This window comes from Manihot esculenta, chromosome 4 (assembly GCF_001659605.2).
Source record: "Manihot esculenta cultivar AM560-2 chromosome 4, M.esculenta_v8, whole genome shotgun sequence".
Taxonomy (NCBI): Eukaryota; Viridiplantae; Streptophyta; class Magnoliopsida; order Malpighiales; family Euphorbiaceae; genus Manihot; species Manihot esculenta.
Genome location: NC_035164.2, coordinates 32,528,715 through 32,553,435, shown reverse-complemented (window position 1 = coordinate 32,553,435; position 24,721 = coordinate 32,528,715). Strand labels below are relative to the sequence as shown.

Below are 24,721 nucleotides of genomic sequence, written 5' to 3'. Positions count from 1 at the left end.
TTTAAGGAAAAGAAGAAGAAGGAGGAGGAGGAGGAGGAGGAGGAGTGAGGAGGAGGAGGAGGAGGAGGAGTGAGGAGGAGGAGGAGGAGGAGGAGGAGGAGGAGAAGGAGAAGGAGAAGGAGGAGGAGGAGGAGAAAGGAGAAGGAGAAGGAGGAGGAGAAGGAGAAGGAGGAGGAGAAGGAGGAGGAGAAGGAGAAGGAGAAGGAGAAGGAGAAGGAGAAGGAGAAAGGAGAAGGAGAAGGAGAAGGAGAAGGAGGAGGAGAAAGGAGAAGGAGAAGGAGAAGGAGAAGGAGAAGGAGAAGGAGAAGGAGAAGGAGAAGGAGAAAGGAGAAAGGAGAAGGAGAAGGAGAAGGAGAAGGAGAAGGAGAAGGAGAAGGAGAAGGAGAAAGGAGAAAGGAGAAGGAGAAGGAGAAGGAGAAGGAGGAGGAGAAAGGAGAAAGGAGAAGGAGAAAGGAGAAAGGAGAAGGAGAAGGAGAAGGAGAAGGAGGAGGAGAAAGGAGAAGGAGAAGGAGAAGGAGAAGGAGAAGGAGAAGGAGAAGAAGAAGAAGAAGAAAAAGCAGAAGAAGAAGAAGAAGAAGAAAAAGCAGAAGAAGAAGAAGCAAAAGGAAGAAGAATTGATGAAGAAGAAAAGGAAGGAGGAGGAGAAAAATAATTGGGGGTAATTTAGTCTTTTACTATATTTTTAACGGCAAAAATAAACAGAAGGACTATTTCGTTGACGGAGAGAAAACATAAGGACGTTTTAATAGGTTTCTGAAAATATAGAGACTGACTTGTTAATAATGGCAATACCCAGAGACTAAATCGTAAATTACCATATTTTTTAACTAATGTTGAAATAAATTTAATTTAACTTTATCAAATAAAATTTTAAACTTTATATTTAAGTGAAAATAAATATTGATCTAATAAAATATTAGTTTTTTGTGATTTTAATACTAAATATTTACTAATTTTATTTAAAATAAAACTAAAATATAAATTGAAGAATAAAATTAGATATTATTTTTAATATAATACTTAAAATTATATAAAAAATAATATTTCATTATTTAAAAATAATATTTATTAGTACATGAAATATTTGAACTAAATACAAATTTAAAGCTTTTATTTAGCTAAGAAAGTCAATTTAAGATTGTTTGAATTTTGATGAAAAATAAAAAGGACAATTTGAAAATTTTCCCTTGGAAAAACAAAAGGACGTTGAAATATAGTTTCTCATTTTAGTTCTTATTATTTTATTAATAATTAAAAAATATATTATTATTTCATATTATAGAATGTCTTAAATTTGATTTGCATATCAATAATAAATTCTGAAACTTTTTTAGTAGAATAAAATTTTGAAATTAAATATATAAAAATAATACACTGTATGTCAAATAATAATAATAATAATGATATGTATGCAGCTTTCTACATTGTTGTTTAATGTGTATTCTGCATCTGATTACTCCAAAGGAAGTTTCTGCTGCTGCATCAGTTTTTTGAATTCAACAAGAAGACACAATGACAATTTAAAGGTTGAAATTTTTTTGCGACTTTGGAGGAATAATTCATTGTAGAAGCCATTGATGCTAATCTCACCACTGGAAATGGGTACCTCAGCCAGTTTGCAAGAAAGAGCATCTCAAGCCCAAGGTTGAGGTGTTCTATTTCTGGTCAGATAGGATTGTATCTTATTTTGAGAAGGTTTTCCTCAATGTACTTTAGTTTGAAAAAATTCAGAATCATTAATCCGACTAATTCAGATTCACGTTGAAAAGAACCACTAAAAATAAAATACGTCATCTCAAATTTTAAAAATACTATATATTTAAGATTTAAATTCAATACCATTTATTAAGAAAAATAGGATCCATATATCCCATCTTACTTCTTGAAGAGTTGAGAAGAAAATTTACTAATACTCTCCTCTTCTTGCAAGACACCAACCAAACTTCAATTTTTAATGAAGTCCTCAACCCAAAGAGCTAAGTTGCAATCTAGTGTATTTCTTCATATCACCAATTATTATTTGCAGTCCTTATCTCTTCAAAAAAGACTGATATTAAATTCTAGTTCAACCCATGCACAAAAATTACTTCAAAAAGTTATTAATGTTAAGAGTGTTGTCAGGATTTGCACTTGGGCAAATGTGAGAAAGTGACTTCACTACACAAAAATCTAAATGCTCCTTATCTTGACATTGACTAGGAATTGATCTTTAGCTACCAACCTCATAGCACACATCAATCTCTTAAATATAAATTCAATTGAGGTTCTTCACCAATAGATTCCTTTGGCATGGAAAACATCAATCAAGGATCAAAGGCACCCTTAAAGAAAAATTAATGTAAGCTCATGCAAGACAGCCTTCACACAGAAGCTATTCATTCATGGGTCCATAAATTCAAAAAATGGGTAATACAGGAATTATCAGAATAAGCTTTTTCTCACTTACTCACTGCCTTTAGCTTTGCATCTTAATCAATATAGCTAAACTTTAGACAACAATGAGTCAAAATTAAACATTTGTAATTATTGGATTCCTATATACATGCTCTCTTAATATTTTATTAAATAACTTTTGCTCAAATAGGGCTACTTTTTGTTTATAGTAAAGGCAAAATTTGGATGATTATTCACAGTTTCACACATACCCAGAAATCTATTGATAACTAATGCATATATTTAAAGCCTTGCCTTCCTATCTATGATCATGAAATCCAACGGTTGCTATTCGCTAGCTTCAAACGATTCCACAGTAGAGAGACAGAGCAATATAAAGAAGGGTGTGAACAAAGAAAAGCCATTGAAGCAAAAGCAGAACAAATATTGCTTTTAGACCCAATTGCTTTTGTTTCTTGGGGGCCTTCAGAGCCTTTAACTGTCTCTTTCTTGTCTGCACACATTGGAGAAGAGGCCAGACAGATTAGGGTTGTGTCTGTTATTGCAGTTAAAGACACTAAGGGATCAAACAAGCTGTGGATAGAGCCAAAAGATGGAGCTTGGAGAATCCATTCGGAAGACCAAGATGTTCTTGCACAAGACTCTCCAACATCTCAAGTCCCTCTTCTTTGTAGGGTATGAAAAGCTGCCCAAGCCCTTCTCATGTGCCACCAGCAGTATAAAAAATCACAAAACAGATCAATATTACACTGACTTCTGCAATGAGTGGGAGTGTGATCTAGAAAAGGCAATGAACAGGAAGAAGAATGGTATCACATTATCAGAAAAACTGGCAAGAGAAGAAGATGGGTGTGTCAAAAGTCCCTCGAAGCTTCCTCAGAGTCCATTGAAGAAGAAAGAAGAGAGAATAGAGGAAGAGAAGAGCAAGAAAAGTTCCACTTCAAGAAAAGAGTACTCAAACAAGAAGGATGAAGGAGGCTATGCACTAGCAAAAAAGATAAAGGAATTGGAAATGATGGAAGGGAGTGATATGGAACATGTGTTGGATGTAGAAGAAGCACTTCACTATTACTCTCGTCTTAAAAGTCCTGTATATCTTGACATTGTGGACAAGTTCTTCACTGATATCTACAAGGAATTCTCTATTCCATAGGGGTCTGTAGACATCAAAAGTTCAAAACAAAGACTTGGTTCAATTAGGCTATAGATGGATACCCATGTTTGCGAGTTCTTCCTTTGTGCATATGCATTTGTTTCCTCTTCCTAATTGTTGCGTTCAGTATTACAGTTCAGTATATCTTATTTGTTATTTTGCACAACTGATTTGCTATTCAGCTTTTCTGAATTGCTATTCTCGATCCTGTCAGTTGGATGAAAGTTTTGGAAAGCAGGAATTGAAAATTTCCCTTGCCTTAGGGGCTGTGCATTTAAGAATTGTTTTAAATAGAATATCTTCATAAATAGATGCAATAAATGCAGTCACAAGATTTATAAGATTTATAATTCATTTTTCATACGACAGAAAGGTGCAACAAGTCATTGAATGTCTCCTCTGCAAATAAGCATAATGTCAGTGATGAAACAATTCAGCATGCCCTAAGGGTAGAGGAGTGCTGCATATGGTCCAAATTTAAGATTTATAAGAATGTGCTAATATATTAGACCATCAACCAATTTGAAAGGGAAAAAGAGAGAGATAGAGAAGAACTTAAATTTCATAGATTTTGTTGAACAAGCATTGGACAGTTTGGTTTTAATCTGGATACTAAATATTAAAGTAAACAACAGAAATTTATCTAAATTCCTCAGTGTTCAAATTCGTGACAACAAAAGCCAGAAAGTTAGCGTAGGGAAAACTGAACAAAAGTCCTTCTTCCTAATCTCCTCTATGCCCCCTTCGAACAATTGTTCCGGAACTGACCCACTGAACCTGTGAAGACGTCATCATTGTTCGGGGAAAGTCTCGTTGGAACAAGTATGCATCTGAAGCATATGCTCTAACCTTAATCCCAGTTTCTTCCCCAGACATTAGTTATTGATCGGTATAGAGGATTCCTCTACCTTGGAGAAGACTGGTGGTCTACTGAACCAACATGTTTCCAGGTCCCTCGTAGGCCAAATTGATTCCTGGATCCTCTAGTGAGGACTATAGTGAACCTTCATATGAAACTTATGGTGTCGTTGAAGACAATAGTGAGAAAGACAATGAGCCTTAGAAGGAAAGTGATAGTGGTGGTGCTGACGAGTTGCATCCTTCCTTCCCCGGTCTCCAGAAGATGGAGAGCGTAATCCGCTACGTGAAGTTGATGATATTGCTGATGATGATCCCAAGCAGTCTTTAGAAGCTTAGGATGCTGATGATAAGGGCACCAACACATCAAAGGAAGGTGCTGCTGCTGAAGTAACCGATTCATCAACGTTATTGCATCAATTGAAGATCAAGAAAGGGATCAGGCTTATTAGTCCCACCAAAGTTGTGGATGCTGTTTGTGAAGAATTTGCAGTGGATCATTCCAACGCTGTGAACACTTAGAAGTAAATGCAAGGGAACAATTAGAAACGTTAAGATTCTAGGTCACTACAGAATGCACATCTGAACAAAACTGAGGCTAATCAAATACACCTCTGTGGATTCATACAGATAAACATAAAGTACTGGGGAAAGTGTCTGATAGCCATTCTACAGAGTAAAACTGTAAGAAGTTCAAACACGGAAAACATTATGAAATCATTCGGTGGATAATATGATGATTGATGACAACAATAAAAGAAAAAAACAAGTTAATGTGAAGAGAATCATATAAACAAAAAAATTACCAAAAGCTTGCATGCCACCACAAGGAACTCGGAGAGAAGGAAGCATTATACTCAATAGACTACAGCTTCTCTTTCATCAAGACACTTAGGTGCAAAACATGCAACGGCTTCATATAAATCAGCTAGAGGTGAAGGAAGCTCGTATGTTGCTGTCTGCGAAAGAGACCAAATCATCTGTTCTGCCCGTTAATAATGGATAGAATGGACCAATGGCCTGAAATTCACATGTCCGATGAGAAGCTGAGAGAGAGATTTGAGGTAGAAGGTGGGAGGCACTGGGATATATACTTGAACAACACCTCTGGCTGCTAAAACAACTATATCAGCGCAAGGAACAACTTCAGGACACACTTCTCAAGTTGTGACTTGATTCTGTCTATTATATCAAACCCCTTCAGCCTTTCGTTGGGGTAGAATCTTTCTCATATTTCAACAATTCAGCAGCATCCAATGAAACAGAAGCATCACAGCTCTGCTCAAGTTTCATTATTAACTCAACCTTATATAGCAATTGAAAGTACCCAGCTTCAGTTAACATAAACACAACATGACAAGTCAAAAGAACCCCAAGACATGATCAACTTTTGAACAAAAATAGTGAACCCAAAACAAAATCTGCCAGAAAGAACAGGACTTTGGCTTCAGATAACTTTAAAAAAAAAACTACAAATAAAGAAATTAAAGATTAAGCTTTCTAGAGATTATATTAATAACCAGGAAAACTCAATACTCAGGATAAAAGAGCAAGAAACAGACGCAGTTACAGATCAACAAGAAACTACAAATCTGAGCAGAAAGACTATAAACCCACATCAAATTACATCTAGAATTGAGAATCAATCACAGAAAAGAAAACAGAACAATAAAACAAAATCCATAACTGACCTAAACCCAATTTGACCAAGAAACAGGGAACATGATAAGAAAGAACATCACCTCAATGGAACAATCAAAGCAAGCCTCAAGAGAGCTGAAGCCACACTGGAATGGACTTTGTAAATTTCCAGAATCACCTCTGGCTTGGTTTCCTCATCTTGTGGACAAGAATCACGATAAATACTCCAGTGATCGTTGAGGGTGGCCTTCTTCTTCGTCCTCCATAGACAAGGATATCGAAGGATACAAACCCCACGAGGAAGAGGACCAATATGAGTTATAAATGATGATCGTGACGATGATAAGCCTTGCATGGTTTCTGCATTTGGTTCTCGATGGAAATCAAAGTACAGAGTAGGAATATGAGAAGACTCAATTTCCTTAACGTTTGCCACTTCAAATTAGATTAACCTTGAATTGATTGATATTTATCTTCTGTTCAGTTACGGAGGCCTGTTCATATGGATAATTTTTTTCAAATCTAAAGTTCACCTGGAAACTGAATGTTTCCATATCCTTATGCAACGCTACTAAATAAAATTAACCACTGACACTCAAGAATATTATATCATTGACAGAAAACAATGTATTTATTATAAAAAAAATATTATAAAAAATTGAAAATTAGACATCCTTATTTATTAATATAAATACGTACTCCATTAGGATGATAAATAATAAAAAAGAAATACTTTTTATAGATAAATTATAATATTATTCTATATACTAACTCAATTTTTAATTGAATTATAAATTATGCATATACATTTTAATCTTATAAATAAGAGAGTACATATACTAAATACTTAAAATAATTTATTCTTATTAAATCCAAAAACAACTGATATTTGGATGTATAATTTTAGTTTTATATAAATTAAATTTAATACTTATTAAATTAAGTGGGCCATCAAATTAAATTTGATAATTTTGTAAATTTGGTTTTGAATTGAAGTTTGATACTAAGGACCACAAGATAGTTAATTGATATTATTCTAGATCTTATTTAGTATTATTGTGGAGTGATCAAGATTTTTCTTTTCCAAAGTTACCAAGATACCCATAGCATTTGTAGACTGTGATTTCACTACAAAAATTGAGAATTTTGGGTCTCCGAAATAATCCACTAAATTGACTAATAGTGTGGTTTGAGTTAGATCCATTGGATTGATCGGTTTAATTCAAAAAGTGAACACCCATAGTTATTGTGGGGTTTTTCATTTGAGAGAAGAGCACAGGGAAGCATAGCAGCGAATGGTGAGTTGCAGAGAATATTGAGCATGGGAAATGGCTAGAAAAGGAACACGATATGACTAAAATACTCTTGAGTTTGTTAAAGTGGAGTTTAAAGAGAGAACTTGCTTCTGGGACGATAATGCCCTTGAATTGGTTAGGCCTTTGATTAAGGCGTTGAATCATATGGTCAACAAACTTACTGGGCACAATCATGGAGTTGGATGTACTATGGTTCATGAAAGCCGTTGAATGAGAATGCCAAAGTGCTTACACCCATCAGTGAATGGCAAATTATTAGGTTCATCTGGTGCTATGTACTTTTTTATGCACAAGTACTGCACTCTATATTTTAAATTCATTTTCCAAATGAATGATTACATAGTGGACACTTCCACATATGCACATTTTAAAAGTAAGAGGAAAATCAGCAAACTTTTTCCAAATTAGCTTCATATGTGATAATTGATCGAGCATAAAAAATGAGACAGCACCCTAGAATATACAAGGATTTTCCTATAACCAATGGATATATGTATATATATATCAAAAGCCAAATACTGCATGATCCAAAGATCATGGAAACTTGTCTTTATCGGTAGAAGAAAGCAAATAGTAAACAAGTATTCCATTAATGAATGAAATCATAGTGCATCATAACTTTACATAAGCATGCCAGATGGCCTTTAATCCAATGCTTGCCTACTTCTTGAGCAAATAGGCAGGTACTATAATGTGAAAACAAAGAAGGATATCCATCAATCTCCAAGCCCTCAAACCAAATAAAGAATACAAGAAATGCGTAATGGCCAGTAAATCAACAGAATAAAACTCTTCGAAATTATTACCCAAATCGAAGCCAAAAATCTTGCAACCGACTATCAAAGAGGTAACCTTTTACCATTTCTTAGATGTCCATTTCCTATAGACTAGTACGCTGAAGAAGATACTAAAACATTATGCTCCTTCAAACGCTTCTGAAAATGTGCCAAACGGTTTTGTAATTGGAGTATTCCTGCAGCCTTCTGAGAAAGAATAGCATTCAATCTAGTAATATAATTGTCGAGCTGATTCCCTGGTTGGTCAGCCTCAACCAAGAGGTTCATCTCCTGCAATTAAAATAAGAACTTCCTAAATATGCATGTATTAAGTATTAACCCCTAGTATATAGATTTTCTTTTCAAGCTCCAAAATCCTCACAAGGCAGGCATGCTACAGATCCAAGTTTCTCAGTAAGGTTGGTTTGGCGAGAAATGTGTTCTCTCTAGTTCTCCAAATACAACTTATGACAAATTTCCCGAGGAAGACATTAGAGTTCCCATCTTGTGGAATGCTGAACATATTTTGATGAGGACATCAGAAGCAACAAACCATCTCCAACCCACCCCAGTTTATTCACAACAGCTAAACTACCCAAGGGCAATGAAGTACATGAGTTATGAACAAAAATGGAAGAATATGGGTTTAAGGCTCAAGTACAACTATAGTAAAAAAGTTTGTGTGATTTTGACCATATTTACGTACCTCTCTAACAATGTTCATGGTTTCCTCCACCTTTTCTCTGTGAGCATTTACGAGATCCTCCTCTTCCTGAGAATATGTATCAGAAGTTTAATATGCAAAATTAGGTTTCTGCATATTAGTCATTATTTTCTGAATTACCTGTAGCAAAGCATTTAAATCATCTGAATATGAGTTCTTAAGATCAGATTTTGACAGATCCTTCCATTTGGTCTGACCATTGGGTTTCCGTATTTTATCCTCTGAAGTAGATAGATTATATGATTCAACCTTCACATTCTCCTTCCGTGTTGGTTTCTCTTGTTCGTATGAATCCTCAGATGCATCAAAATCATCTCTTTCATCTTCTTCTGCCCATGCATCAGTTATCTCATCCTCAAAGATAGATGTAGCAGGTAAACCTGAGGATAAGGGCATAGTAGTTGATTCCTTCAGATTTAAGGTTGAAGATAATATGTCCTTCTTTGGAGCATTTCCTTTTGAAAGGCTCTTGACCCTGGAATTTAATTTTCAAAGAAACGGCAAATTCAGGTGTCTCATGATGTGAGTAACATCACTTTAAGAGATATTTTATAGTTCATATCATTTTTATTCACCTGTCAGCATATCTTAAAGTGTTAAGAGTATGTTCACATGATCCTGAGCTTGGTGAAATGCAGGATATCATGACAGTGCGGGAATTGCCAACAAAAGAATCCCTGAGAACCTCAGTCAATTTGCTGCCTCTGAAAGGAATATGACTCTTGTCATTGTCAAGAGCCCTAATGCATTCCTTCAACGCAAGTAACGACTTGTTGATCTCTGCACCTTCCATTCTGCATCATTTATAGGAAAATCAAGTTAATACAGATAAAGCAAGGAATATTTCTTTCATAAAGAAAACCACTGGCTGATGTTGGAAAAGACCAAGAATTGGAGTACAGTGTTCAGCTTTAAGTGTTAAGTACCAGTGTAGACAAACCACCTCTGTGCTACTATGAATGAACACTGATTTGAAACAGAAAATTACGTTGTTAATGAAACTAGAAAACAAGACAATTTGAAAAGGCATTAAACAACATCTATATTCAATGTCATTGCAATATAGTCCTCATAATATTTTTATTCCTAGATAAGTTGTCAAACGTGGCAATTTCTTTCTGCAGAGTTATAATGGGACAAGTCCGGCATTTTTATTGCCCTTGACAATCCAAAAGCTTGTTCAATTCTGCCATTAGTGGAAAATGTTTCTGTTTTTATTTGCTAACCATCTAATCCAGTGACCTGTGAAATATCAATTTCTCTAGCCATAAGGTAACGCTAAGGGTAAAGCAACAAATATCCCTAGTTTACCACACTAACAAATTCTGCTCCAAATGCTATATAGATTTATATCCTCAAGTTCATTGAAATCTTAAGTTTGCTCAGTGGTTTTGCCAGTGGCATTCTGTGAATAAAGAAAATATAAAGTAGATTATACCTTGTTTGTTTATCATTGTCCGTTGTATCTGCACCACGTTCACTTCCTGCAAGATCTATAAAGGACAGTTTGCCCACTAGACGTGGTGGCTTGGACTCGGTGCCATCAATTGACCTCTTGATAGCAAGTTGAAGTATGGCATGTGAACGAGAGGATTCCTCATTTGCACCCGTCGTGCCAGTACTTCTAGTGGCATTTCCTTTCTCAATGAGGTCCTTAATACTCTCTACATCTGATACTTCATACTCTTGCAAACCAACAATGCAAACTTGCTGCTTGCCATCCTCTCTCATGCAAAGTTTTCTACAGAAGCAGAATTTCAAATTTCAGAAAATTCAGAGCCCAAAAAAGCTACATAAACAGACAAGGAAAGATTATGCCCCTTACTTCCGATCACTGAGAAGATCAAATAGTTTTCCCCCGTATATTTCGAAGAAACTGACAAATAGCTGAAATCCTTGATTCCTGTAAGTGTGATGCATCAACCTCAATATATCTCGTGAAGCCTTGAGAGGTAATGGATTCATAGTATAGGTTTTCCCACTTCCTGATGAAACATGATAAAATCAGTACAATCTGGTGTTACAGCAACAATTTTTTTTTTTCATTTATACCATTACATAAGTACTCGAAAAGGTCAAGGACTTCAAAATGGGTTTTGCGATGATTCAAAATAAATTACTTTGTCCTTGCCAAAAAATCACATGACTGGAATATAATTCAACATGATTTACGGATTTATGAAAATAAATAAAAACAAAATTTCATTTAAGAACTAATCCTTCAATGATCATCGTCCAAACCCAAGAATGATATCTACTCAGTATTTTAGGCATCACAATTACCTGTTTGCCCATATGCAAAACAAGTTGCTTTTGTCCGTTCAAAAATAATTGGAACTATGGGCTCTACTGTCTCTCGATATACCTAAACAAAATTAGTAAATATAAGCTGAGAAAAGACTTGAATCTGGAAGAATCATTTTCTTCGCTGTTCTCAATTACTCGAGCATTACACTCACCTCATCATTTGAGACTTCCTCATTCAGCACCGCATCAAAGACAAATTCATGCTTCTCAACATATTCTGTTAGATCAACCTGCAGAATATTGATATCTAAATTATTAGAAACAGTTACAATTAGCTATTATAATGGGCTACGCAAGACCATAAATAACGGTTCTTACAGAAAAAATCAAATAACAATTAGATACATGTTCATTATGGTTACATTAATATCAGTTTCTGGATGTCTTGCATATCAAAAATGTATACCATAGAAAATCTCCATCCATTAAAGATATTCAATTCGTCTTAGGTTTGAGGCTTTTTCCAATTATTTTTCATTTACATTTTCCTTAGGATTACATGATGGAGCAAACTTGGGAAACTTAGATTCAAGGTTGGCTGGAATAGGTTTTATCTATTTACTTTGACTTATTCTCCATTTACAAATTGAGCCCAAAATGGTGAATATTACCATAGACACGTACCTTGAGCTTGGTCTCATGGACCGTTAGAGCATTGGAATATGTTTCAATTATATCTTCTTCATTTTTTGCCAGCTCCTTTTTATTCAATGGTCTCTTCCGCACCTGCATTGAAAAGCATTACTGGTGTATGACGAAAAATAATACTTGAACAATTGTCTTCCAAGTAGGTTAAACAGTGTTTTGGCAGAACAAATGACAATAAATGTGATTCAGAGGGCATTATCAGGATCCTCCAGCTTCAAACAATGACTGTTTAACCTTCTGGTGGGTGCACAATTTTTTTATTTTAGGGCAAAAGAGTAAAACAGTAGCTAGTGAGTAAAAAATTATATAGACAAGATGGTAAAGCATAAACTAAGAGAACATACCACAACTTTAATCTTTGCAACAGAACTGGTTTTCTCTTTGTCTGCAGGAAAGCTCTTCAGGAGATTGTTATCTGGTAAAACAGCTCTACCAGTCTGCTTGTTGGTTGAAATAAAAGGTTCAGAGCCATCAAAGCTTCTACCTCTAACAGGATGAAACAAGGAGGAACTATCATACAGGCCAGGAACTGTCATCTAACCACAAAGTAATAACAATAAGCAGAGCACAAATAGAATATCAAAAGGCAACTCACTCTATTTCCAAAATGAATTCCGAAATTTATATTGGCATGTATAACTAGGCAAAGCTAAGGAGAAAAACGGCTAGAGGCTATGATTCTTGAAAACAACAATTTCAAATTCATATCAGGTCTAACCACACATGTTCCTGATTAAGACCTGAAATCCATCAAAACATGGATGCAATTCGCTATAAGAGACCCACCTCAGAAAGCAATTCGGTATCAAAGGATTGCAGATCCAAGAGCCCAGGACTGAACACATTTGGAGATTCTTCGCCATTCTTCCTCTGGCTAGATGGCCGTGAACTGGCAGGAGGAGTTGTAGGCTCTGCATAAAACTCATTCGTTACATTAGAACTCCTCTGGGCATTCCGATACATTCTCATCCCCTGCCCTAATTCTCCTCCACCAACACCACCATAGAAATTATAGTCCTGTTTTAAAGCCAAACAACAGAAAATATTAGCATCAGATCTAGAAAATCATTCAAATGAGCTATCGTCCAAATAGATTTTTGGATAATCCGAAATGAGATGCCATTGCAAACTTTAAAAAAATTAAACAAAAGATCAGTTTTTCACCGTGTTAAAAATTTTCGAAATATTCAGATCTGTAATTTTCGCTCCATCTAAAACCCATTTCTAAAACTAGCTAAAAAATACCCACATAAATCCCTATCAGACCTCGGAGCTCTATGCCACTTAAAAAACCTGAGCTGAGTTCAAAGACCAATGCTAGAAAAACGTGAAATACAATAAAATTGAACAGATTGAAGAATTAAAAACCTGAAGATGAGGAATAGAAGAAGCAGAAGAATTTTGGAGGTGTTGAAGACCAGCAGATTGAAGCCATCTACCATTGGAAGAAGTATCCAAAAAATTATCAGAGAATTGTCTCTGGTGATGCACCGCCGTTGCTCCAGATCTCTGTCCTTGCCTTCCCATTCCGTTCATATTCCGTTTAAAGCCAAACCAGGTTCCACCAGTAGCTGAGTTCTTTATCTATCAATCTGTGAACATATATATTTGCAAGTGTAAAAAAATGAATTAAGGTTGAAGCCTCGCTTTCGTCTCTTTAAGAGCAAATAGATATAAATGCTTCGATCAGAGCTGCTCTTCTTTGTCTCTCTGAGAGACAAGTATTTTTATGTTGGCTCCTTTCCACTCTCTCACTAGAAACGCTCTCCCTTTCTAAATTCAAATCACAAAGAAAGACCTCGCTTTCTCTCCCTAACGACCACTTGCCATTACAAATATTTTAAATTATTATATATTTTATATAATAAATTAATATTTTATATTTATTTAAATTAATATAATAAATTAATATGTATTTTAATAGTTATTTTATATATTAATTGTATTAATTAAATATAATATATTAAATATTTAATCGTAATTAGTCAGTTATTAACACCAATTATATATTTATTCAATAATTAAATCAACTAAGTATTGAGTTTATTTGCCTGTGGCGTTTTTAGATTTGAATTTCGTTGGTTGGAGGGATCTACTCTAGGGTTGACACGTGTGCCCGGAGAGGTGGGTGAAGCTCCCATGTGATGAGACCCACGTATGAGATCGTACAGTTGCATTTAAAAATCAGTACCAGCAAAACAAAGATCACGAACGTAGATTTGTCACTTGATTAGAAAACAAGTCGGAGCAGGGGACACGTGGGTCCTGCTGGAGCCTGATCCGCGCACCTATTGGCTATTCCTATTCGATGGGATGGATGGATTGATTAAATTTCTTTTTGTTTTTTCATATACGCACAACACATGTTTTAAAAAAATTATTTTTTAATTTATGTCGTATAACATAATTAATAAATTTATTTTTTTAATTTAAAATTTGACACCTACATTTTTAAAATTTAACTTTATAAAAATTTAAAATTATTCGTCAAAAATATTTATTAAGTTAATCATTTCTACTTCATTCAGAAGAAAAAAAAAATATAATTTTAAAAATATTCTTATCAATAATAAAATAAAAAATTACTATTTAATTTCTATAATATAAAAAAACATATTATTTAATCTTTCAATTTTTAAAAAATATATTAAAATATTCTTAAAATTTTAGAAAGTTTACTAATTAATTTTTTTATTAATTTTATCATTAAATATTTTACTATTTAATCTCTATATTTAAAAAAAATTATTAATTGATTTATCAAATTATTAAAAAATTTATTAATTAATCCATCTATATCATAAGTGTTTTAAATTTTTTTATAATATTTAATGACTAAAATTAACGAAAAAAATAATTAATAGATTTTTTAAAATATTAAAGACGTTTTAATAAATTTTTTAAATGACAAGTACTGATAACAGCGGACGGTATTATAAAATTAATTGAGATAATGACTAATAAATTTATATAAATTAAATTTCATGAATTAAAGTATTCGATTCTAAAAAGATAGTTTGATCATTTTTTTCACTCATTAACGATATTTTTAATGGAAGGACCTCTATTCTTTATAGAATGACCTCTAATTTTGACAGAATTAAATCTCATAGACGAAAGTATTAGTTCTAAAAATAGAGAGACGAATCCGTTAATTATGCTATACCTCATAAATTAAAAAGTAATTTTTCTTATATTTTTTTTCAGTTCATTCAATAAAAAAAAAAATTATTATTTTTTATATTTATATTATAACTTTAAAATTTTAGATAATAAATTAATCTTTTTATATTTATTTTAATTTTAATTAATTTTAAATAAAAAATTTATAATTTATATACAAGTAAAATTATTTCTTAAAATACCTATTACATAAAAAATTTGATCAAAACATCTATTATATAAAAATCTAAATATTTATACTAATTCATATTTATATCTAAAATTTTAAATTTTAAATAATAAAATTAAAATTTTAAATATTTACATCGATTAATATTTATATTTTAAATTTTAAATTTTAAATAACAAAATTACTTTTTTTCATTTATCATAGTTATAATAAAAAATACTAAATTGAATATAAAAAAGTTAATAATAAATTATAATATAGTATTTTATATTAAAAATATATTTATTTTATATTTATTATATGTAATATTAAGTAAATATTTATTATAAATAAAATTTTCACTATATAAAATATTACATATAATATTATATATTAAAGTATTTTATTAAAAGTTTATACATATTTTAAATATATATCAAATTATCATTTATATTAATAAATAAAATAAAATAAAATATTACAATGTTTTAATTTATAAAATCATCTTATTTATAATTTTTATAAAAATTTAAATATATTAATTACGTCTCTGATAAATTATTTAAAATATTTGATATTTTTTATTTTACTCTAAGGTAAATTTATAATGTATATTAATTTATTTATTAGTTTAATAAAAAAATTATATTTCATATCTATAATATTTAAAAATATAAAATATTATATATTTTATACTATAATTTTTTATATTTTAAAATTTTATTAAACTATAATTTAGTTATAAAAATGAGAAAAATAAGTAAATAATGTGATTAACAAATAATGATATTGTTGAAATAAAAATATATATTTTAAGAACTATTTTATTAGTTAAATAAAACTTCAAAGAGTTATATTATAATTTTCTGATAACTTATTTAATTTAGTATTTTTGTTAGAATGGTAATAAATTGAAAAAGTTTTAATTTTATTATTTAAAATTTTAAATTTTAAATATAAATATGAATTAAAATAAATATTTAAATTTTTTTATCTAATATGGTTTTTAGAAAATAATTCTACATGGTGACGCTTGAATTATAAATATTTTGGTTAAAATTAATTAAGATAAATAATTAAAATTAAATTAAATGTGAAAAAATTAATTTTATTGTCTAATATTTTATGATTAAAATATAAATGTGAAAAATTGTAAACGTTTAAATTTTTTTGTGTAATAAGCTCTTTTTATTTAAAATATAAAATTCATTATTGATGAATACATAACATCTAAAACTTCCACATACTTTGAACACTATGAATTAAGGCATTAGAAAAATATATAACAAAATAAAAGAAAGTCAATTCAAGTACAATTCTTAAAGCCCATAAGAAAAATACAAAAAAAAAACAACAAACTTTAAAATTAGAAAAAATATTTGACCCATAATTTTGATTCAGCAGCAACAAAGTAAAGGTTGTTGCTTTTTCTTACAAAAGCTCTGGTAGCCTCGCCGACGATATTCATAGTGAGAAAATTCTGACTAAAGATCAAAATCCAAATACACCAAAAGAAACATGGAAAGATCTCTCATAGTCTAAAAAAAACGATAGCAACAAAAACTTATACTTTTAGAAAAAAAATAGAATTCTTCATAAAACACATAAACAATGTCAAAGACAGAGATAATCGGTGAAATTAAAACAATACTGAAAAAGAGAAATTTTTTCAATCAACTCTAAAAATCATAGTACCCGAGCCAATAACTGAAAATTCCAGACTATGAAAACCTCTCAATAAAGAGAAAAAAACTTTATCTGAACTCAAATTTATGCGTTGATATTATTATCCATAACCAAAGAAAAGGTCTCGATTAGCACATATCATAGAGCTTTTAGATATACAATACATCAACAAGAAAAGAAAAAATAAATAAAAAAAATGACAACCAACTAAAATAAACATCTCTCATCAAAACACCACTGCCTTAACTAAAAATAAAATAAATACATACATTTCCATTCGATGATAAAGAGGTAAATTCAACATCCGACTACAAAGAGCCATTACAATAAAATAAAAACTACGGACAATACTAAAAAAAATCTAAAAACTCATAAAAATGAAATTCTCTATTTCCATGTGGAGAACTAATACCAACAGTTACTAACAAAGATTATTTAACATCAACTTTAAAATCAATTATATATAATTATTTAAATTATGATGATCTGAGATCCAATAGAATAGGGTTTTTTCAGGGTTTTGTGTTACAGAATAAGACTTAAACTTTCTGAGGAGGGGACTCCTCTTTTATACATTGTCTTGCTTGCTGGTGACGTGTAAAGGTCTCTCCAGGATTGGGCCACGCGTCTCTGCCATACAGATTCGGGTGTACTAGGGTATCAGCTGCCTGCTACATGCGTAACGGCCTCTGATTCTCCTCATGCGTACGTTCGAGCGGATCTGCCAGGCTGTCTGGTGAGTACTGTTCTGGACCCCGGGCTGGGCCGAGAGTTGGGCTGGACGCTGGGCCTGAGAGGGGTCTGCTGGTCAGGGATCAGGCTGGACTGAGCGAGGAAGCTTGGTCGAGCCCGGCCCGAAAGCTGGGATGAGCCAGGCTTGTTGGGGGTATCAAGTACGTGGGCCTCTGTGTCATGGGCCTTTGGCTGTGGTCAAGCCCCTGTTCTGGGGTGAAGAAATCCAGCGGTCATCAATTGCCCCTTCACCTTCTCGGGAGTTATTGCTTCAACTGCCGAGGGGGTGAATATCAAGAACCATCATGGCCGTGCCTGTTCGTGTCCAGGTGTCTTTATAATACTCTTTCATTTTTTTATCTTTGCGCAGTTTCTGAATCCTATCTGCTCTTTCCTCTTTCGGACTTTTCTTTATTCTCCGCGTTCTCGGTTATTTTTGCTTTCCTGTCACTGTTATCTGGACATGTCTTTTCTTTCCTTTCTCATGAACATCTTTTAAGGATTCTGACAGCATTAATTGAGAATTCGGCTCTACCTTGTCCTGCAAAACATAAACTTTTGGGTATATATATTAACCTCACCTCTTTATCATTCCCAGGCACTTTGTTGGAACAGAGAGATTTTCTTGTTTTATCTGTGAAGGATCCATTTGGTGCCTTCTTCAAGCGGGCGAAGGCGAGCTTGATATTACATTGCTGTGTTGCCCCAGGAATTTGTTTTAATCTTACTTTTATCATCTCGACGGAAAATTGTGCTAACTTATCTCTGTTTTGGGATTCTTTCGTAGTACCTGAGACGAAAATGAGTCAATTCAAAATTTCAGAGGAGTGGATGTTACCTCTAAGGAGTTTGAATGTTGCTTTGGAGATCCGTCTGGTAGGGCGGTCGATGGGTGGGACCATTCGGCAAGTTGCTGAAATTATTTTGCCCAGATCTTCTGGCCGACCTCCCCCGTTGTTGCCTTCTTTGGATATAAATGGAAGGGGCTCAAGTGCTCGGCTTGTTGTTTTCTTTGATGTGAAGCTCCAGTATTATTAGTCTCTTTGATGTGAAGTACCAGTATTACGCGAGACTGAGATCTGCTACACTCAGCCAAGCTTCTGCTGGTACCTTCACATGTTAGCCCGGCGATCCTTCTGAGGTCGTAATCTGAAGCCCGTGTTTTTTTATGCGTGATATACACACAGCATATGACATGTGAGTTTGCCACGCGTATCACACTTGGGCAACCGAATGCCGACCTACAGAGGATCCATGGGAAACGCTTATGAGGATTAACTTCTTGGCTTTCTGCAGCTCTTTCTGCCAAACTCACATATCGAGCTGCGAGAGTTTCTCCGAACCGAAGGCCGAAGTAGTAGGATAGGTGATAACGATGTAATTGTTGATGATGATGCATGTGGCTATGTAAATCCTTTAAGGATAGTCTTTCGTCCCGTAGTGTAGGCCTTTGTAACGTGCTGTAATGTGCTTTTCTTTTAATGAAGTTCTCGTTTTCGTTCATACTTGAGTTGTTCTTCCTTTATCATGTGTAAAATACTTTAGATTGCTTCGCCTTATAATTTTAACCAACTGAGCTCTGTCTTTCTTTTTGCCGAGCTAACCATATCTGCGAGCTCTGATGAGTTGCACTCCGGATCCACTTAGTCAACTGGGCTTTCAAGTTTCCGAACTGGACTGTCTGACCGACCTGTGAGCTTGGTCTTCACTTTGATGAATTAAGCTTTGAGTCTCCTTCATCCGGCCGGGCTCTCGTGTCGTGTTGTCCGAGCTGGACCATCCGACCTGAGAGCTCTGTCTTTTGCTTAGTGAAATGAGCTCTGGGTCTTCTTTACCTGACCGGGCTCTTAGGTCATGTTGTCCGAGCTGGACTAACCGACCTGAGAGTTCTGTCTTTACTTAGTGAAATGAGCTATGAGTCTCCTTTATCTGGCCGAGCTCTCAAGTCACGTTGTCCGAGCTGGACAAATCCGACCTATGAGCTCGGCTTCTGATGAGTTGGACTCTAAGCTCTCAGCTCAGTATAGATCCGAGGTACCCTTGTCATCTCGTTCCGATTGCGTAACCCTTGCTTTAACTATAAGTCAAATTCTGGGAGATGAGTAGGTCTAACCTTTATCACGCTTTCATCTGTTTGCCTCTTTGAGTTTTTCCTTCTATTTCCTTGATACTTACCACGAATGTGGTGAAGTGATGAATCTTGCGGGTTAAGCTGTCTTGGCCGAAGATCAGGTCCGAACAAGTTGGGCTTGCCTGGGCCTTTAAGTGATGGGCTATTATTGTGGACCTAGCCCTTGATAGATGTAGACAAGCCTAGCGATCATCCTTTTGCCCCTTTACCTTTTCTCCGGTTATTACTTAACCGTTGAGAGGGTAAACTTCGAGAGCAATTAATGATCGCGCCGCTCCAAGACAAAACTGTTCAGATCAACTTTCCGTCTCATCGTTGCCTTTCATTTCGAATTCCTTCTGTTTTCTGAAGAAATTAGCTCTCTTCTGTTCTCTGCCTTTCTGCGACTCCTTCTGCGTTTTTCACCTTATTGTGTTCTCAGGTACGCTTCCTTGTTCTTCAATGGCAAGTTCAAAGCTTCCGGATGTTGTCAACCTTGAGTCGCATATTACATCTTCCAATATAGCTGATCACATTTCTCGGAGGCTCTTAGATACTCCGCTGTATCGTATTCGAGCGCCTCTTCCGAATGAGAGGATAGTTCTTCCTTACCCTCCCCCTCCTGGTTTGATCGATCCCCAGGGGAATCGCTGTATAGTATTTTTTCTAAAGCAAAGGGAATTTGGTCTGCCATTGCCTTTTTCCCCTTTCTTCATTGAGGTCTTCGAATACTTCGGGGTAACTCCTCGGATGTTATCCCCAAACTCCATTTTATTCATGTCCTGTTTTGAGTCTATCTGTCTGGGTTGGGGTTTCGCACCCACGGCCTGTCTGTTTGTCACTTTTTTCCGCCTGGTTAGGGCGAGGCAAAACTTCTATTACTTTTCCCCCCGTAGTGGGCTATCTCTTCTTACGGGCTACAAGGATTCTATAAAGGGATGGGTAGAGAATTTCCTTGTGGCGGAGCTGAAACTAGGGTCCTGCCGATTATGGGATGTGGACCTAAGGTGGGGGGAGATCTTTCCAGGATGTAACGATCTGCCCGAATTGAGTCTTATTGAGCAGGTCGGGCTGTTTCGACTGACTTCCTTTGAAAGGAAGTATGATGTCGAAAAGTGTATGTTTGCTGCCAATCTTAGGGATATCCGTGACATGGGTATAGTGTTTTGTCCAATTATTCTGTTTCTTCTTTGCTCATAATATCAGAAAATATGCTGACTCTTTATAACTTTTTGCTTTTTGCAGCTTCTGAAGTTAGAATGGATAACATCAAATTCCCCAAGAACTTTGCCCTGTCTCGGGAGAATATGCATGCAATTTTTGACGCCTTTGGGGACGGGCGTTCGGTAGTTGAGATTGCTGCAGAGCTGGCTCAGGCCACTTCCTCCAAGAAGGTCAGCCATCCTCCTGTCAAGGCTGCTTCTCGATCTTCCAAGCCGGGCTCCCGCAGCTCCAAGTCAGCTCGGCCATCTAATCGTGATGGGTCGAGCTCAACTTCGACGCCTGCGGAAGGATCCAGGGAGACTTCCTTAGCTATTGTGGAGCAGGCCCAAGCTATTGGACAAGTGGGGCAAGATGTTGCCCATTCTGCTGAGGAGGTGTTAGGGGGAAAGTCTCAGTCCCCTGTTGAAGACAAAGAGACCTCCGGGACTGGGATGGAGATCATCCTCCTAGAGGATCAAAGCCCAGAGGTTTCTGTTGAAGGTGCCCCTGCCCCTATGAGAACTGAGCCTGAGGGCATTCCAAAAACTGGGGAGAAACGTTCAACCCCTTCTGGAGCGTCTGCCCCTTCTCCCGCCCGGAAGAAACCCAGAACTGCTGTCAGGCCTTCTCCACCTCTTCCTCCTATTGGGAAAGAGAAGGGCGTTTCTGCTGTTCCTTCGTCATCCCCTACTGTCGACGTTCTAGATCCGTCAGCTATTACCTCTGAATCTCCGGCCAGTGCCGTTGCCGCACTTCTCAGGAAGCGAATGTTCAGCGGAACAACAGAGGCTTCGGATCCTCGCCTTCTGGCTCTGACTGGCCATCTGGCCAGTTCGACTAAAGAGCAGGTGTCCTTCCGGTCTCGCTCTCGTGAGGAGCTCGGATCCACAATTAGAGAAATGCTCCTGATGGTAAGTTATTGTTTCATTTCTCTCTGTGTTTGGTTTATTTCTTTTTTCCTAAATGTTGGCTTCTCTTACCAGGTGACAGGTCTTTTTATGGAAGTTGATGCTCGCGACCACTCTCTCCGGGAGTCCGTGGACCGCCAGATCGAAGAGGCGCGACGTAATGAGAACCTGACTGCCACCAGCGACGCAAGAGGTCACCTGGTAGCCGCCCGGGAGCAGATCCAGACTCTCCAGGTGGAGTTACATTCTGCGCGGGAAGCCACTAAAAAGGCTGAAAACAAAGCGGCTGAGGCAGCAGAGCACAGCAAATCCCTGGAATCAGAGCTGTCCCGTACTTGCGGGATTCTCCAGGAGACTGACAAGAGGGCAGCTGAAGTGGAAGCTCGTTGTGTAGAGGTTGTGAAACAGCTGTCCTCTATGACAGCGGCTCTTCAGGAGAGGGATGATGCTATTGGCCAGAAAGCTGAAGTCCAGCGCCAACATGAGGCCTTAAAGGCTGATTTCGAAAGACTTCAAGCTTACCTGGATGAGGTGAAAGCTCAGAAGGGAGGTGCCCTAGCCCGGGTGGAGGTCCTTGAGCAGGAATTGGGTGCAAGTTCTGTGGAGTTCAACCTTCGCCAACAACAGCTTAAAAACGAAGTCAGGGCTGTGGAGCGTAAATGTTTAGCCCTGCTCGAGGTGGTAAAGTATGCCGAGGGGAAGGCTCAGCTAAATCGTGAACAGTATATAGCGGAGTATCAGGAGTCTGATGAGCTGAAGGTTAAAATTGAACAGGCCTGTGAAGCTCATCTTCAGGACTACAAAGACTCTTCTGAGTTTAAGGAATTTGTAGCTGAGGCCTGTGAAGAATATCTCGATGAGTTTAGAGCTTCTGGTGAGATGAAAAAGGCTATCCTTGATAAGGCCTTCCGCATGTATGCGACTGGCTACAATCGCGGTTTAAGAGAAGCTAGACAGGCTCCTGATATCCCTTTGGCCCAGCTTCGCAAGCGTGAAGTGGACTCAGATGGTGAGTCAGTGCTGTATGGGGAGGATGATTTCCCTATGCCCCGAGGAGATTGCCGGAGGAACCGAGATCGGCCAGCTGAGTCTTCTTCAGAGGGATCCGAGCTAGGGTCGGAGGAAGACGATCCTGATTCTGTGAAAGAAGGCCCTCACCCTGGGTTAGATGTTGCCCCTGTCATTAATGTTGAGAGCTCTGGCCCAAGGGACACCGAGCTTCCTTCGGAGGGGGCTGTAGATAGAGATAATATAGGCGAGGGTGTTCTCACTGGTGTAAGTCCTTTAAGGACTATTTATCCTCCCACCTCGCCGGAGGGATAATTTGTAATTATCATCTTAATGAAATATCAGTTTCCTCTTTTCCCCTACTATTCTTGCTCTTCATGTGTCTTCTTTATGTATCTTTGATTTTATCTTAAGTGGCGAACTCAGCTCTTTAGCTGATAGTCAGAGAGAGCAAATCTCATACCTTTTTATTGGCGAATTTGCCTGTTTGCTTTTTGCTCTGCCTTCTTGGCTGTGACTTTGTATGTTTGTTCCAGATAAACTGATGTAGGCTTTGATTGTAGCCTTAGTATCCTTTCCAAGGATTTATGAGTCCTTCTATGGAGGGAGCTCGGCCTTTCTCTTTGGCCTTTGTATCTTGATCTTTTGAGGATAGGAATTTATCCGAGCTGGGAGCTCGGTTTTGGGCTTTCAAGGATATTGGTCCGAGCTGGGAGCTCGACCTTTTCTTCTGTACCTTGAGTTTTTGAGATAAGTTTTTCCGAGCTGGGGGCTCGTCTTTGGCACTTCTTTAGCTTTTACGTCTCTTTAGTAAGTCGGAGCCTTAATTTTTCTTGGGAACTCCGGACCTCTCTGTGTTTGTGAGGTCGGAAATATAGCTTTGTAAGTTATCCCTGCATAAAGTTGTGGGAAATTTTCATTTTTGGGAGGCCCTTAAGTCCCTCACCAACTATTTTTACTTTCCAGAGGTCTTACGAGATCCTGGCTGTGCCGGGGTCTTACGAAATCCTGGTTGTGCCGGGGTGACCTTGGGGCCTCGCCGGCTATCCTTTATTTTGTAATTCCGGGAGATCTTGGGGATCCCGGTCTTCTACCTCCAGGAGGTCTCTATGTCTCAAGGAGGTTTTCTTTTGCCAGGAGATCTTGGAGATCCTGGTCTTGTAATTCCGGGAGATCTTGGGGATCCCGGTCTTCTACCTCCAGGAGGTCTCTATGTCTCAAGGAGGTTTTCTTTTGCCAGGAGATCTTGGGGATCCTGGTCTTGTAATTCCGGGAGATCTTGGGGATCCCGGTTTTCTACCTCCAGGAGGTCTCTATGTCTCAAGGAGGTTTTCTTTTGCCAGGAGATCTTGGGGATCCTGGTCTTGTAATTCCGGGAGATCTTGGGGATCCCGGTCTTCTACCTCCAGGAGGTCTCTATGTCTCAAGGAGGTTTTCTTTTGCCAGGAGATCTTGGAGATCCTGGTCTTGTAATTCCGGGAGATCTTGGGGATCCCGGTCTTCTACCTCCAGGAGGTCTCTATGTCTCAAGGAGGTTTTCTTTTGCCAGGAGATCTTGGGGATCCTGGTCTTGTAATTCCGGGAGATCTTGGGGATCCCGGTTTTCTACCTCCAGGAGGTCTCTATGTCTCAAGGAGGTTTTCTTTTGCCAGGAGATCTTGGGGATCCCGGTCTTCTACCTCCAGGAGGTCTCTATGTCTCAAGGAGGTTTTCTTTTTCTTGTTCTTTCTTTTTCAAAGAGAAGTAACATTCATAATGGGGATAACATCATGGCGTTATTTTATTTATTTATGCTTTTCAGGGTACAATATTTTTCTTTACACCTATTTCAAGGGAAGTACCTTTTTAAGTGCTGGATGTTCCAAGCGTGGGGCTCGGGGTTTCCTCGCATGTCTTCAATTCGGTATACCCCAGGCCCAACCACTT

At 36.6% G+C, this 24,721-nt stretch overlaps 2 protein-coding genes across 6 annotated transcripts; both read right to left on the bottom strand.

Annotated features, from left to right (window-relative positions):
- Window positions 1–3,766: 3,766 nt before the first annotated feature.
- On the bottom strand, window positions 3,767–6,599 carry LOC110613340. Of its 3 annotated transcripts, none has more exons than XR_002487592.2 (3): window positions 6,148–6,599; window positions 5,212–5,710; window positions 3,767–5,087 (listed from the first exon to the last, which is right to left on the bottom strand). XR_002487592.2 is itself a non-coding variant. In XM_021754416.2 (2 exons), the coding sequence occupies exons 1-2, from the start codon at window positions 6,399–6,401 to the stop codon at window positions 4,814–4,816; spliced, it is 363 nt and encodes a 120-aa protein (XP_021610108.1). In that variant the 5' UTR covers window positions 6,402–6,599; the 3' UTR covers window positions 3,767–4,813. The 3 variants fall into 3 exon arrangements, 1 of the variants encoding a protein (XP_021610108.1); XR_002487593.2 differs by having other exon boundaries at window positions 3,767–4,922; XM_021754416.2 differs by lacking the exon at window positions 5,212–5,710 and having other exon boundaries at window positions 3,767–4,922.
- A 1,334-nt stretch (window positions 6,600–7,933) lies between these two features.
- On the bottom strand, window positions 7,934–13,632 carry LOC110613061 (kinesin-like protein KIN-13B). 3 transcript variants are annotated; one of them, XM_021753982.2, is made up of 12 exons: window positions 13,186–13,632; window positions 12,604–12,834; window positions 12,162–12,353; window positions 11,794–11,895; window positions 11,322–11,399; window positions 11,146–11,227; window positions 10,688–10,847; window positions 10,301–10,603; window positions 9,438–9,656; window positions 8,983–9,337; window positions 8,845–8,910; window positions 7,934–8,429 (listed from the first exon to the last, which is right to left on the bottom strand). In XM_021753982.2, exons 1-12 carry the CDS (start codon window positions 13,351–13,353, stop codon window positions 8,250–8,252), a joined length of 2,136 nt encoding a protein of 711 aa, XP_021609674.1. In that variant the 5' UTR covers window positions 13,354–13,632; the 3' UTR covers window positions 7,934–8,249. The 3 variants fall into 3 exon arrangements, with proteins under 3 accessions (XP_021609674.1, XP_021609675.1, XP_043811657.1); XM_021753983.2 differs by having other exon boundaries at window positions 12,162–12,254; XM_043955722.1 differs by lacking the exon at window positions 13,186–13,632 and having other exon boundaries at window positions 12,162–12,303; window positions 12,604–12,738.
- Window positions 13,633–24,721: the final 11,089 nt, after the last annotated feature.

What these genes read in the sequence shown, in the direction of transcription:
- LOC110613061 (XM_021753982.2), bottom strand. Translation starts at nt 13,353, where the DNA reads ATGAACGGAATGGGAAGGCAAGGACAGAGATCTGGAGCAACGGCGGTG. An exon ending in TTGCAAAGATTAAAGTTGTG is followed by an intron (nt 11,896 to 12,161) that starts GTATGTTCTCTT and finishes TTTTCAATGCAG; the next exon opens with GTGCGGAAGAGACCATTGAA. An exon ending in ATTTAAATGCTTTGCTACAG is followed by an intron (nt 8,911 to 8,982) that starts GTAATTCAGAAA and finishes ACATATTCTCAG; the next exon opens with GAAGAGGAGGATCTCGTAAA.
- LOC110613340 (XM_021754416.2), bottom strand. Translation starts at nt 6,401, where the DNA reads ATGCAAGGCTTATCATCGTCACGATCATCATTTATAACTCATATTGGT. An exon ending in GCTTTGATTGTTCCATTGAG is followed by an intron (nt 4,923 to 6,147) that starts GTGATGTTCTTT and finishes TTTACTTCTAAG; the next exon opens with TGTTCACAGCGTTGGAATGA.